Source organism: Mercenaria mercenaria, chromosome 13 (genome assembly GCF_021730395.1).
Source record: "Mercenaria mercenaria strain notata chromosome 13, MADL_Memer_1, whole genome shotgun sequence".
Taxonomy (NCBI): Eukaryota; Metazoa; Mollusca; class Bivalvia; order Venerida; family Veneridae; genus Mercenaria; species Mercenaria mercenaria.
Genome location: NC_069373.1, coordinates 33,848,883 through 33,864,751, shown reverse-complemented (window position 1 = coordinate 33,864,751; position 15,869 = coordinate 33,848,883). Strand labels below are relative to the sequence as shown.

General features: G+C 34.8%; 1 protein-coding gene across 1 annotated transcript in view; it reads right to left on the bottom strand.

Annotated features, from left to right (window-relative positions):
- The window catches only part of LOC123530438 (helicase ARIP4-like), a 41,744-nt gene extending 27,720 nt beyond the window's left edge, over positions 1–14,024 (bottom strand). Inside the window, exons 1-11 of the mRNA XM_053521499.1 lie at positions 13,849–14,024; positions 10,086–10,678; positions 9,058–9,216; positions 8,335–8,427; positions 7,699–7,855; positions 7,269–7,447; positions 6,547–6,633; positions 5,918–6,174; positions 4,369–4,717; positions 3,489–3,653; positions 1,861–1,975 (exon numbers count right to left, since the gene is read on the bottom strand). Coding sequence (XP_053377474.1) covers positions 1,861–1,975; positions 3,489–3,653; positions 4,369–4,717; positions 5,918–6,174; positions 6,547–6,633; positions 7,269–7,447; positions 7,699–7,855; positions 8,335–8,427; positions 9,058–9,216; positions 10,086–10,668 — 2,144 coding nt within the window. The 5' untranslated portion in view covers positions 10,669–10,678; positions 13,849–14,024. The remainder of the gene's footprint in view (positions 1–1,860; positions 1,976–3,488; positions 3,654–4,368; positions 4,718–5,917; positions 6,175–6,546; positions 6,634–7,268; positions 7,448–7,698; positions 7,856–8,334; positions 8,428–9,057; positions 9,217–10,085; positions 10,679–13,848) is intronic.
- Between the last annotated feature and the right edge of the window lie 1,845 nt (positions 14,025–15,869).

The following is a 15,869-nucleotide window of genomic DNA, read 5'->3' as shown; positions in this document are numbered from 1 at the left end:
TACTTTGTTATGTGGGAATTTATGGATTGGAAAACAATTAAAGGGCAATAACTCTGAAGTTACAATAGTGATCCTGATGAAATTATTCGTTCACCTATGCCCTACAGTAATCTACATTTGTATAAAGTTTCATGAAGATCCATCAATAGGTTACTTAGATACAGTCAAAAATCACTTTTACCAGATCAAGGGGAAAAACTTCGCTTTTACAAGGTCAAGAGAAATAATACTACATGTGAGCAAAGGTTATGTGCTAATTAATGACCAAGTGAGATTTGGTGATTCTAGTTAAAATACTTCTTGAATTATAAGCATTTTCAATTTCGGACATGTGCACGGATGGAAGAACACACAGATGGATGCAGATGAACAGCCAGACAGAAAACGCCAACGCTATATACCATGCCTTTGGCGGGAGATAATACATGGTTCATACAGGACTTGGCAAAAAAAATTCAAGGACTTTTCAAGGACTTTTTATCGATTTTCAAGGACTATTTTAATCGCTTTAAATCTTAAATTACAAAACCATTTAGGCTCTTCATAAGGCATTATGATAGAAGAAAAGTTACAGAACAGTTTTATTTTCCATAAGCTACAATAGCATATCTTAACCTTTATGAGATCTTCAATGGGATTACCTTTTATGAGCTATATTTGCCTGTATACATACTTAGTACATGTTTCTTATAAGTCTTTCAAGCTCTCAAGACTAGTTTTCAATTTGTCCTCAAGGGACTTCACTTCTTGTTTTCGCGTGTGATTTCAACGCACTTTCTCCCATAGTTCCGACATCAATGAGTTTATCACATACACTTATGCTTGTCTGACTTAAACTCCTTTAACCACGATGAATAATCATCCTGTGTAAGCCATTTATTGGCGAAACTACATTTATTTTTTGGGCCACTCATTGTTGTTGTTGTAAGTCAGGCTACCTTGCGCATAATATTTTAACGTTGTGAAAATCGCCATTCTGTATCTAACTTCCGTACCGAAACGGTGTTCAACTAGCGTTCCCTCCGTGGGTGTGCATGTATTTTTATTTTACACCGTTTTTTCGCTCGTTTTGACTTATTTATTATTTGTTTTTTGTATTTTTCCCCTACAATATGATTGCACCCCTGTTTTTAGCAAAATTTAAGGACTTTTCTACCTTTTTTTTCAAAATTCAAGTACTTTTTCAGGGGATTTTTGGAAGAAAAAAATCAAGGACTTTTCAAGGACTTAGGGTCAAATTCAAGGACTTTCAAGGACCTGTGCGAACCATGTAATAACTGGACAGTTAAGTCTCAATAAAATGCAACTGTCCATTTCATGCTGACGATGTATACCAAGTTTTTATTTCAGTTGGATGGAAACTGTAGGAGGAGTTGAGTACACAATGCTTTGATAAACCTGTAATATTTCAAAGTCCAAAAAAGGGCCATAACTTCAGAACACATATAAATCAGACATGGAAGTCCCAAAATATATGTACATGTCCATTTCATGTTGATGATGTATATCAAGTCCCATTTCAGCTGGAAAGAAACTGTTGGGAGGATCGAGTACAAAATGTTCTAACGTAGTGGTAATATTTCAAAGTCTAAAAAAGAGCATAACTAAAAATAATATCAGACATGAAATCCAAACTATATGCATGTCCACTTCATGTTAATGATGGTACCAAATTTCACTTTAATTATGCGGAAACTGTAGGTAGAGCACACAAGAAAGTGTGATTGATGAAAGGAATGGTGGCCACATACTTCAAACACTATATGTCTACCAGGCCTTTGAAACTAGGGGCATAAAAATGAAAGACTAATGAGTAAACTCATACATAAGATGTATCAATTTGTTAGAAGTTTAACTTACTTGGTTTTGATCTGTTTCAGTGACTGGGAGATTCCAGCATGGGTGTTCTTGATTCTGTGACCTTCATCACAAACAACTAGGTCTGGACCAGGATTTACTAGAGCTTCATGTATACCTGAAACACAAATAGCATCTCATATGCATAAAAATTCTTCCTTACTGAAAAGATGGCCAGTTGTCATATCTCACTTATGCGTAAGCAAATTCCTCTACCTTTATGCATTTCTGTGTCATCTGCTGCATATAAGCTACTTTACTACCCTCAAAACTTAAACACAGCTTTCATATTCATGAATATCTTAAACATTCCTGCAAAAACAAAACTAACAGTCTGTTTATTTTATTGGATTTTAAGAAACACCAACATAATTATAGTATATCGATCATATGGAAATTTTCAGCTATTAACTGCCACTTTTTTTTCTTAAGAACATAAATTTGTCTCTATCTTATCTAATCCTTTTTTTTTTGATAATTATTTTCTTATGTATTTGTCAAAGGTTTGAAAATTGAATAACACAGTAGGACATATTACTGAATCCATTGTTTATGATTACCTCCCTTTAATGATCTAACTACATAAATTCATGTGTAATATTGAAAGTAATGATTTTCTAACCATGTAATTTACACATAATATGAGCCGCGCCATGAGAAAACCAACATAGTGGGTGTGCGACCAGCATGGATCCAGACCAGCCTGCGCATCCGCGCAGTCTGGTCAGGCTCCATGCTGTTCGCTTTTAAAGCCTACTGGAATTGGAGAAACTGTTAGCGAACAGCATGGGTCCTGACCAGACTGCGCGGATGCGCAGGCTGGTCTGGATCCATGCTGGTCGCAAAGACACTATGTTGGTTTTCTCATGGTGCGGCTCAATTATCTATTTAGATAGCTGCTTTATCTGGGTTTTTTAACATAAAATTAAAAGCCTCATGGAACTTTAGTGGCGGAGAAAGACCTCCGCTTCCATGGCAACCACCGGCTGAATGGCTTCCTTACTGGAAACAATTCTACATCCATTGCAGAGTTTCAAATCACCACTAGTGGATAGAGGCAAGTGATTCAAACTCAACAACTTAACCTGGTCACAGAGGCCCCTCAAAAATTAAAAGGATTATATCATCGAGCTAATAACATATTTTTGTAAATGTTTTGATTATGCTTACCCTAGTTAATTATCAAATTTACCTGTTTATTCAAATACTTCTTACAACTCTGCTTACCACAGCAAGATCAAATAATATAAAGAAAGTGGTCTACAACATTTAAGCTATGTAGCAGACAGACTAGAGCTACCCATCCTATTAGTTCAACAGACATGAGCTATCCCTCCTGTTACTTCAGAAGATTGACTAGAGTTATCCCTCCTGTTAGTTCAAGGAGACAGGAGCTACCATCCCTGTCAGTTCTGCAGATGACAGCTACCAATCCTGTTAGTTCAGCAGATAGGAAGTACTCCTCTTGTTTGTCCAGCAGACAAGAAGAACCATCCCTGCCAGTTCTGCAGGTGGCAGCTACCCATCCTGTTAGTTCAGCAGACAGGAAGTACCCGTCTTGTTTGTCCAGCAAACAGGAAGAACCATCCCTGTCAGTTCTGCAAATCAGAACTATCCCTACTGTTACTTACTCATGAGAAGCTTTTTGTCTCTATCTTCCTCTTCCACATCTATAACATTAGATCCAGCTACTTTCTTGCGACCTTTAGCCTTTTGTAGGTGAACTTTCTTACTTGACAAGAGGCGGTACATCTCGTAACCCAGCAGTAGAACACCCCCAGTTTGGTACCAGGAACCTACAAATAAACAAATACTATATTTCAGGTATCTCCGACAGAGACTCTTCAAAATGAGCTGAGAGATTGCTTTTAAATCATAACTATTCATATCTGAAGTCAGACAATTTTTCTTTGACTTCAAGGTGATGACACACAAAAGTAAATCCCAATTATAGAATTAAACGTCATTTATAATACAGTGACTTTAGTATTGAGCAAATTTCATCTGGTTCTCGGCTGTCTTTGTTATATTTTCTATGCCTGGATTGCCTGAAACCCTGAATAATGTGAGCATTTTGTTCATACCTTTGTTTGTCCATTGTTTAACTGTATCTTTATTTGTTTGTTTTGTTAACGTCGCACTGACACAATTACAGACTTTCCAGCTTTGATGGTGAAGGAAGAACCTAGGTGCCTCTCCGTGCATTATTTCATCACAAGTGGGCACCTGGGTAGAACCACTGACCTTCTGTAAGCCAGCTGGATGGCTTCCTCACATGAAGAAATCAACGCCCAGAGTGAGGCTCAAACCCATATTGGTGAGGGGCAAGTGATTTGAAGTCGGCGACTTTGGTTAACCACTCGGCCACAGATGACCCCTTACTGTATCTTTACAATTTGAAACAAATGAATTCATGAAATAACCTTTTTGGAATTAACCACACAATCCACTGCCAACAAATGAACCGATTTAACAGTACCAGTAAATAGTATAGATTGATGTCTCACTTACCAACAACACCAGCTCTGGCTGGAGTATTTTTGTAGTTATCATTCAGCACGAAAATCTTGTATGGTCTTGGTTCCGTTTCCTCCGGAGGTATATTATACTTCTCACAGGTCTCCTTGTCTGGTACCCACATGTTAAATTCTGCCATCCAGTTAGCAAGAGTGTTAATGGGTACAATAACCATAACAGTCCTAGCTCCGGCGTGACGTAGAAATATATCGATAAACCCAATCATTTGTATAGTTTTACCGAGACCCATACTGTGTGCAAGAATACAACCAAAACCAGCACTGGTCTTAAAACGGTTAACACACTCTACCAAATTGTCATACAGGAATCTCACACCTCCAATCTGAAAATTCAATCAACCAATCATGACACGGCAAGATATGATTATTAAGTGTCTGTTCATATTGAATTCATTAAACTAGTTGGATAAAACAATAAAGAATTTTATCAATTTCATTCAACGAGTTTAATAAATTCAATATGAAAAGACACAATGCAATATTCTATTTATCACATGTAAGCTCTTCTGCTGAAACATCAAAATTTCTTCTTTCTTTACCTATTATAGACCAAGTAATTCGCCCAACGTGGGTGGGCCGGTAGTCTAGTGGTAACATGCTTGACTGTCAATCCAGAAATCCGGGGTTCGAATCCTGGTCCAGGCACTGGAAATTTCTGAGATGCTCTTGAGTGTCTCCCACCTAACTTAGAGGCCTGTACTGGTTCTTCCAAGGAAAGACAGCTTCGTGTGTATCGGTGCTATACACTGGGCACGTTAAAGAACCAGACTGTCTATTCGCAAAGAGCTAGGCTAAGTTAGCCGGAAAAGTCTGTATCTAAAAAGTTCTCTCTGTCTGTTCTGGGGGCTTTATTTCTGCATCTGTACTAGTAGAGGATGAATTTCGCGCCCTGTGTGGCCGTGTTTGCTCTATGTAAAGCGCCTCTGAACGTGTTTATCATGAAAAGGGCGCTATATAAATCTGGTATACGGTAATAATAATAATAACGTCTCCTATACTTTAAACAACTTCAACGTCAAAGCTTTATTAGACTAGTGTATTACCAAATTTATGTAACGGCTTTATTTCATTCCCATGACATCAAACATGTGATAAAGGTCTTTAAACAGATCAAGTTACATGAAAATCAATAAGACTTACCAAGGCTTGTATAAATCTGAGTTATTCACATCTTATTTTTCTCGAACGTTTCATCAGTTTCAGTTAATATTTCCTAAAATGCCTCCAACTAATCAAGAAATACATACATGAAGAAGATAAATCAATTAATGTTTGTGATAAATAACAATCCTTTCTCTTAACCTTTAGGCTGCTGGCGGCAAGTGATTCTGCCTTTGCAGCCAGTGCAGACCAAGATCAAACTGGTCTGCACTGTTCGCTATTCAGTCAGTAAATTTTCAGTAAACACCCCTTTGAATAATAAATGGTACTGCCCAAATTGAATGATGGACCAATCCATTATAGAAATTTAGCAGGGTAAGGGTTAATCCAAGAGTAGGTTGTTCAAATGTCCATAACATTACCTGATGAGGTTTGATATGTTTGGCAACTAAATTTGACAGGTAGATATCTGGATCAGATGTCGGGTGTCCTACATTGACAAGTACTCTGCCCTGATCATCAGGGATGTTGTACATATCATTGATATGACTTCCACTATTGTTAACGTCCTCAGCCTCTGCATAATCTTCGTCCGACATCTCCTCCTCCTCTTCTTCCTCACTGTTCACCATGACAACATCTTCATCATCCTCCCCACTACTGATGTCAATCACACCTTCTAAAAATTAACAGCATATATATTTATCATATTGCCAGTAACCATGTAAATCAGTAATCTAAGGCTTTGGAGAAATTGTTAGCTGGAAAAATCTTTCTTCAATCTGACACTCAGCAATCAAAAGAAAAACATTATAATTGTTGAGATTTCATTCTTGAACAGGTACAGGTACTTGTAGAATGTTTTATACATTTTAATAAGTGTGTGAAGAATTACAAGCTACTGGATCTATCTAAAATTTCTAGCAGAAACTAATAATTAACAGAATTCCTTCACACAGGAGAAACAAAATCTCTATTTCTCCTTTGTGACACAATCAAAGACATTTTGAGACAAGCATACACTTTCTATTATAAACAGAAAAATTTCAACCTTTCTTGCCCTTTCTTTCATCTTTTTTCTCCTCCTTCTTCTCCACTTCCGTGCCATCAGTCTCTTTCTCTGCCTCCTCCTCCGCAGCTGCAAATAAATCACAAGCTTAAAATCAATATGTCTTGTGCATATTTGGACCTAATTTTCAACAAATAGAAGAAAAGCTTGTCATGTCCCAAACAAACACAAATTAAAATCTGGCACTCTTCTTTCTTTTACAGATTTTCTCTACAAGAACAATGCTGCTAGCTTTATAATTCATATATCTCACATATCTAAGTATACTGTTAATATCTAAAGGCAATCTAGTATCAAGATACATTAAATTTTTCATTAAATATACATATGTTGATTTTTTCTGAAATATTAATTATTCTCTTTGACTTAACTTTGGGCATCCTAACTTTATATCCATCATAATCTAGAAACTGCTTTCATATCATTTGGCTCGGATGAGCTACGGGATAAGCTCATATGAGCCGTGCCATGGGAAAACCAACATAGTGGGTGTGCGACCAGCATGGATCCAGACCAGCCTGCGCATCCGCGCAGTCTGGTCAGGATCCATGCTGTTCGCTAACAGTTTCTCCAATTCCAATAGGCTTTAAAAGCGAACAGCATGGAGCCTGACCAGACTGCGTGGATGCGCAGGCTGGTCTGGATCCATGCTGGTCGCACACCCACTATGTTGGTTTTCCCATGGCACGGCTCATATATATTACCTTGAAGCAGAGATTTAAGTTGGCTATCTTTTTCTTTCTTTGGTTCTTTCTCCTGAGACACATGTAGTAAACTAGCAAGCTGCTGTTTCTTCAGCTCCTGGAGACGGCGCTGTCTCTCCAACTCAGCTGCCTGAGCATCAAGGGTCTCCTTCTCCAGTTTGTTCTCTGACAAAATTTTTCTGTTTTAGAAAATAAAAGGAAACCGTAAATTATTAAAGAATTTTAAGTTGGGTATCAGCTAAGTCTTTAAATATTTGAACTATTCTTATATATTTATTTCTTCTACAACCAAGTACTGAAATATAACGAATGAATCTGCTAAGTTCTCCACTTTAACCAAAGGACTTTGCATCAGCCAATCTGTAATTCTTATCTCAATTCCATCACTACTGAAATCAGTAACTTATGAACTTGTTACATCTGTCAATACCGAATGTTTTTCCTAGCGCCTTTATCTGCTTTCTTTTTCTCCCCATCTTCTCCACTCTCTCCTTTCTTCTTTCGTTTTCTCTTTTGTTTATTTCCTGAATCTGGACCTTCTTTCTTTTTACGCTTTCTTTTCTTCTTCTCTGGCTTATCCGAACTGTCTGTTCACCAAAAAAATAATACTGTGAAATAATTATCATTCCCTGGATTTCTTGGTTACATCTAAATTATTATTCTATATGTTAGTTCATATGTACAAAAACCTACCGAAGCATACATAAGCTTTATAAATGAGAAAGCAAGAAATACAATACAAACTGTACTGCGAGCCAGTATTGAAAGGGAGATAAAGCACTATCTTTGCACAAGGTATATCACATAATACAAGAACTTATATTAATACAAGTACTTGTATATGGTCCAGTGGTGCAGTTTGATAAACGTTCAGAAGAAAAAAATGTGAGAGCCAGTAAAAGACAAGATTTCTTGAAACGCCCATCTGTAAAATCATAATATATTCCAGCATAAAACAATGATACATATAATATTTCTATAAATATGTGAATCAGTTTTAAGCTGCAAAGATTTGTGAAATTCTGTGTATTACAGCAATGTAACACTGTACTAAACTCTAGTATACCTTCAGTAGTCTGTCCGCTGGTACCTGGCATATCAGCAGAGGCTGGCTCCTGTGTGTTTATACTTTCTGCACTTTCCCCTTCCAAACCAAATTCTATAACAAGGATTCATTGAAAACTTGTGATTCGATATTCTAATATGAAAAATCATGTTTATTTTTAATAATACACAGTAAGGTTTAGGTCATGTTTTGTGTGACAAGTCATCTGATGACCTTCATGTTAATACAAAATTAATATAAAATGCCTCCATACCTTACCATTTTTATTAATGCTTACTAATGGACTGGCTAAAGAATGGGACAGATGGACTACCGGTATCTGATGTTCTCATATATCAGAAATTATCTTTCTATCAAATCACTCCCTTATTGTTTTAATAACCACATAACTCTTACAAGAATGATGCCAACATTGTATGACACATGCCCCCCCCCCGCCAAAAAAAGTCACTTTATGCTGATGATGTATATCAAGCTTCATTTCAATGGTATGGGAATTGTACCTGGTGTTTGAGTACACAAGAATGTGTGGCAAATGGACAGACAGTACACAGACACTAATATGCTCTCCCAGGTTTGACACCAGGGGCATAAAAATAGCCAAAATGGGTCCAACAAAAATAATAGATTTAGGTACTAATATGCATGTTTTGTTCTCTACTCTAGTAATGGAAGTATTGTTACATAACAAAGCACATATCAATGAAAATTATAATGCCTTACCACTGTCAAAGTCGAGCGAGTTGATGGCATCAGTCACGTCCTCATCTTCGCTTTCCTCCTCAGATTCCTCCCCTTCACTCTCCCCCTCTTCTTCTTCTTCTTCTTCTTCTTCTTCCTCATATTCTTCATCTCCCTCCTCACCCTCGAAGCCTGCTTCACCTGTAATGTAATTTGTTAAACAGTTACAGTTTTGAAAATGCATCATTAAATTTTGACTAAAATATTCTTTAAAAATTCTGCATTAACATAGTTATGTGTAGAAGAAAATACAATAAACAAATAGCACAACTTGTTAAGACCATTCAGTGTGTACAGAAAAAGTAAATGAAAACATCAGAGTAAGAATTGTAAACATACAAATAATATGTATCATGTTTTTTTTGTTTTGTTCTTTTGCAAAGACCGCTGAGCAAGAATCAATTATTCATGTGACATGATCCTAGAAATAAACATGATATTTACCACGAACTTCAACAGCATAAAACTATAGTAAAATGACACTGTTCACACACTTAATCTGTAAGCTTTTTTTGTAAATGCTACTTTATTTTGAAAGATCTAAGATCTAGATGTTCTAAATGTCTCTGAGGGTGTTGGTTTGACCTTTTTGAACTTCTAAAATATATAATCGTACCAAAGTAACAGACAAAAATATGTTTTTCACATAGTAAAAACTGGCAAAATTATAATCTTGAAAAAGTCTTTTTTTAGAACTTTTACAAAATTAAAACATTCTAAAAGTTTTGTAATCATTCATTTACAAATAGTCAAAAATTAGTGTCAGAAATTCCTGAAATTTACAATGGAAATAAACCCATCTAAAATTGTTTTTGACCATAAATTCAAAACTAATCCAAATGTTTTGTAAATGTAAAAAAGTTCCTATTACCACCTTTGGAGTTCTTTAGAACGATGTATAACATCATTGGTTTTGCCTTATATTTTAAAAGAAATCTGGAAAAAAAAACCCTTGTTGCTGAGATGGTGGATCTAACAGTAACTATGAGATGATGAACAAAAATCTATACCTTGCACTTCATTTGCTTCTTCTTGATCATACTGGTCATAGTAGCCCTCCTCTGGTGGATAGTATCCCTCTCCGCCTTCACTATGCCCTACAGCACCCTGTTTAGCATAGTTCATGTCACCCTCATACCCCTGACTTGGATCACTTTCATCATAGCCTTGACTTTCATAGTTACCTTGACCTTCATAGTTCTCATCAGCATAATTCATATCATTCTGATCATACGGTTCATCATAATTGTTATCTATTGGATAATCATCCATACCAGAACTTTCTTCGTTTGCATCATCACCCTTTGGGAAACTGTCACCAGTTGCTGCTCTAAATGTTCCTGGAGCATAATTTGCACCTACATTTGCTTTAGGGACAGCACTTTGATTAAACTTTCCAACATCCTGGCCGGTATCACCACCCGCTTGGAAGTCTTCTCCAGGATTTTCAGTGACTTCAGCATCATCATAACCATCATCCATTGGAAAATCTTCATCCTCCGGAAAATTGTCCATGCCAAAGTCATTTGCTTCAAACGATGCTTCCTGACCTTGGCTGAATGACGGAGCAACAATGCTAGGTTCTGTCTCCATCTCTGACTTTCTGAATACAGAAAATTAGCGATGTACTGAACAGTTTTTCTTACTTAGCACTCTTTTTAAATGTAACATGTACTTAAAAAAGACCAATGTTTTCATTTCAATTCCACTGACTCAATTATCTGAATAAACGATAAGCCCATTTTTTGACGTGTTTTTCCGATTAAAAACATCTGAAATTTTGTCTTTGGGCTTTGTTTACATCAATGTGTAACATCATTATCAACTTAACCTTTAAGTTTTAACTTATGTTCAAGAGAAAAAGGTTCCTAAAGGTTTATGAAGATTACTTGTCATCCTATACAGAACTCCTAATGAAAGCCACATTACCTTCTCTACATACAAGGCGTATAAGAACAATGGCACTGGAAACTTACAAAAATGTTCATGAATTATCTTCACCAGTCCTGAACAATCTTATTCAAAAACAATACAGTCGATATAATTTCCGTTATTCTAATTTGTTACAGATCCCTCAAGTGAAATCTACTAAAGCTGGTAAGAACTCTTTTAGGTATGCAGCCCCTGTACTCTGGAACTCTCTCCCTGAATCCTTCCGTCAGTCCTGTAATTTTGGACAGTTGAAATCAATGATGTCAAATTGGAATTGTAATTTAAAGATTGCAAATGCTCTGCCTGTCACAAATAAACAAATTCAAACCTACAGAGTCATGGACTGCATTCTTAAAATGACTGTTCTGTGTTGTTATTATTCTGATACATGTGCTGTATGTTCTTCTGTGCCTTAATGCTAGTCTGTATATGCTAAATATGTAATAGTGACTGTTTCATTTTGTGTTGCTTATATGCTAGCATAATTTTTCTTGTAATGATAAAAAAAATTCTACTGTCATATATTATGTTTGAATGTCTGGCATATGTTTGTCCATTCCTGCATGTATTGTGCCTTCTGTTGCTGCCTGTTTTATTCAGTTCAACTTCTTGTGTTTCCTGTAATGCTTTTTCTGTTGCTTTTAAGTTATTGCTCATCTCCATCTATCACTGTTGCCCTTTGTGCTTTCTCTATTTACCATAGGAAAGCCTATCTGTTGTCAACTGGACGAGTACACTGGTTGGACAGATTAGTCATACAAACATCAGTAAGAGCCCTGTGATATGATTGCTTGATCACTAATTTTGTTTCTGTTTTAAGACATATATATATATGTACTTAAAAAAGTGATTTATACTGTGACCTCTTTGCACTTAAAAATTTATGTATTGTGCATTTTGTTAAAAAATGGCTAAGTTCTTGTGGCAGTACCGCTAACCATACCCAGTAGTAGAGTTAATAATAAGTTCAAATTTAATAAGCTCTCATGTGATAGTCTTGCTTTTTTAAAACCATCTTTTTATATTGCCTAGTCTCTTAGCCTTTCGTTTATGTAAGTAGTGTAGATAAGGATAGTATGTAATTTTAACAAAGTTATATTTTAATTGTTTAAACTCCTGGTATTAAATAATCTTAGTATTTATGAATTTATGCAGATTATTATGTGGTAATTTGTTTTAAACTATGTTCTAATGAAATTATTTTATTTATAGCTCTTATATATTTGTTGCTAGTTGTTTGTACTTGTTTTAAGTAGTCGGTTAAAAAGCTCAGTCAGAGCTTATGTTGAATTGTTATATGTCTTGCCGACTTAAAATAAAACTTATCTTATCTTTCCTTGGAACAGAAAAACATGTGACCAGTTACTAATTTCTCAACTAGTTTGCTTTTTATATAGGAAGTGTCTAGCCGTCCGGTAACCGGACGCCTAGCCTGCGTTCTAGTCGTGCTGTTACCGGACGGCTAGCAAATCATCAGGGGATTTTCTAGTCGTCCGGTAATTGATTTCTTAATGAATAAGTAATGATTTTATATAGTTTTAAATGTTATTTAAATTAAATATCAATACTTATCTGATTTTTCAGTCGTTTAAACGCAAGAGATCGTGTTTGTTTACAAATCCGTTGATATTCTATTTTTAGAAATGATAAAACATTGATCCCCGAACGTCCATATGCTATTTTGTAAAAAGTGATGTTTTTTTCTAACGGCCTAAACTTTAATTATTAAAACACAAACTTTTTGAAGAATGGAAAGCTTTAAAAAAGCAATTCATTCATTAATTTTGAATATAATTATTTCAAAATAAAATGGATTAATTATGAACGCTTAACTATTGACCATATCGACATTAAGGAATATTTCCGTTTTCCGGTTTTTCTTTAAGTTTTGAACATCACGCTGCCGCTTTTGAAATTAGATGTCATTTAAAACAGTTATTCATTAAAAAATACTTGAATACTAAAATATGAAAATTGAAAGTACTTCAAAACTGTTTTAATTTTGAAAAATCCAGTGAAAAAGTTGTTAAAATTTAAAAATTCCAATCCCATAAAAGCCTCCAGATGAACAGATTTTAGTAAGAGACGCCACGTCGATCTCGCCATTATTAAGTTCGGCAAACTTCCATTTTATCGGCTGAATAATGCAGTGATTTATTGTAAATGTTTATAGTATGTATTTACACAAAATTTTGTTTGCAGATAAGTATAGATATCTTAAGTAAATAACATTAAAACTATATAAAATCATGTCTTATTCATTAGGAAATCAGTTACCGGACGACTAGAAAATCCCCTGAGGAACACAGGAACGCAGGCTAGGCGTCCGGTTACCGGACGGCTAGACACTTCCTTTTATATAACAACAACAACAACAACATAATCTTTTAAAAAGACATTGTCAGATTGTTTATAAAATGTAAAGCTGCAAATGTTCTCAATCATAATATACGTAAGAGATGCCAAGCAATATTCAGAGACAGACAGAGACAGTGTGATCACTTTTGTATTATCACTGTCAGATTTAATTCAAATATTTCAGGAAGTATCAAGAATATTACCTAAGAAGATGTTATGTAAACACTGAATTCAGCATGTAGGCCAACATATAAAGTAATTTTTCCAGGAAAAGATGTTAGACAAGGAAGTTACTTGTGTATCAAACGGTACACAATTCTGAACTCCAATCGCATAATTATTTCGAGTAATTATCCCGACAAATTATGCGAGTAAATATTGTTCATTTTGTATATGTTTTATAAGCAGATTGATATAAAACCGGAAATATTACTATGAATTTTGTTATGAAATAAATAAAATGTTAAAATCTTATATACATACGCCGCTATTTATCGAAGAAACAGCTAATTAATTAATTCATTATTCATTTACTTTCGGTCTTTTAACAAAGCGAGCCGCTTACGTCATACCCATGAACTTATTTCCAATTCTATATTGTTCCGTATTTTTCATTCAATGAATTTGATTTTGAAATATATGTCTATATATATTCTGCAATACAAAATGGTTGTAAATTAAACATGTTTTATCTAAACTGTTTATTTTTTATGAATTTAAGCGACAAAAGAGACGTTGCTAGTAGTGAATAGTCTTTATATGTTAGGTAACAAGCCACTACTTTTAAGCATTTTTTGTGCACCTTTTTTCTCGTTGCAAAACAAAATTATATAGATAATTCATATCCTATGCAAGCATAAGCAATATAAACTAGCATATATGATAAAACGTTTTACATCTACATATATTGATATTGTATATGAGATTGTGGGATTCGGTAGTTCAGATTTAGTACTAAATTCGATAATATATAGGTTCACAATTTTATTTATAGTCGGGCATAGATGCCCAAACCATTAGTCATGTTAAGCTATTATCCGACTCAAACAAGCATTACAAATTCTCAGCGCAATAGCAAATGTTAAACATAATTAAGAAATAATGAGCATAGTTATGACAAAGCATACACCAGAATTAAGATAACCATAGTAACAAAATTAAGATGACCGTACTAAAAGCGATAAGAGGAGTCACAGTTAAGACTAGTTTAGATTAGATTAAATGATTAATAATAGGACAGACACAGAAATTAAAAAGCAGTAATAAGACATTACCATTCTTACAAACATATGTATAATATATTTAAGCTGTTGTCGGACGTAAGTTTTGTATGCTTTTTGTTTTTATTTTCTTGTCTTTCTTTGTTTTGTTTGTCTCTGCAATCAGTGTTTTTTGACAAAGTCTGTTCATGAATGACAGGGAAATGTCTAATAATTCTGTTATTGCTCGAAGATAACAACCGTCTCATACCTACAAAGAACCTAAATTGCTTGATCCAGCAATCGCATAAGCAATACCATTCCAACTCATTCTTTCAAAGAACAATACGTTTCTGGAATGGTCTCACCCTACACATACAGTTCAGCCCCAGGTTGATTCTATTCATTGAGCGGCAGGCAAATGTAACCTCTTAATCAATATCCATGTTTTTAATCTTAATAATTGTAGCTCTTTTTCACTTTGCACCTAATGTCAGAGCATGCTCATATTTTAACAGTCTGTCCCAGACAAGCGCCTTCCATTGTTGGGCAGTGACACCTTAGGCTGCAGATGTAGATATTGATAATATTCTAAAACTTTAGAGAATTTATTAATACATGCAACTAAACAGTCGGTGCCATATTTTTGACGAAGGTTTCTATAAAATGGACAGCATAACTGAAAATGATATTCGATTTCACATTTTGTGTACAAAGTTTACACGTTTGTGAATTTCTGTCAACACCAGAACATCTTCAACTTTCAATTTCGAGATAATATGAACAAAGCCTAAAACGAGACATCTGTTTTCTTTGTAGATCATTATTTACTACATCCAAATACGTGTTGTATTTGTATACTGTTTCAAAATTTTCTACATTAAAACAATTTGGACTGATTTGTTATCATATCATTTCGGTTTTGTACATAATGATCAGGTATTTTTTGTTTCAACAATGACATGTAATTCATATAAGTTAAGATTATTCAACAAATACCTATATCCTAGGATATGTAGCTGTCTTTTAACAGCTGACGCACAAGTAGATACTATACTGTTATTCAACAAATCACATTTTATATACTAGTGACCCGGGAGTTTCATTATATTCAAAGGGGAATATGTAACATTTGGCAACATTTCATATTAGAAAGAGCTTAATAAAACATACTGCCAATAAAATTATGAAAATCAGACCACAAATGAAAAATGATGTAACCATTTAAATACTATCCATGTATTGAAACGGCAGCCATTTTGGGCTCAGTGATGTATATCTTTAACTTACTTTTCACATTTGATT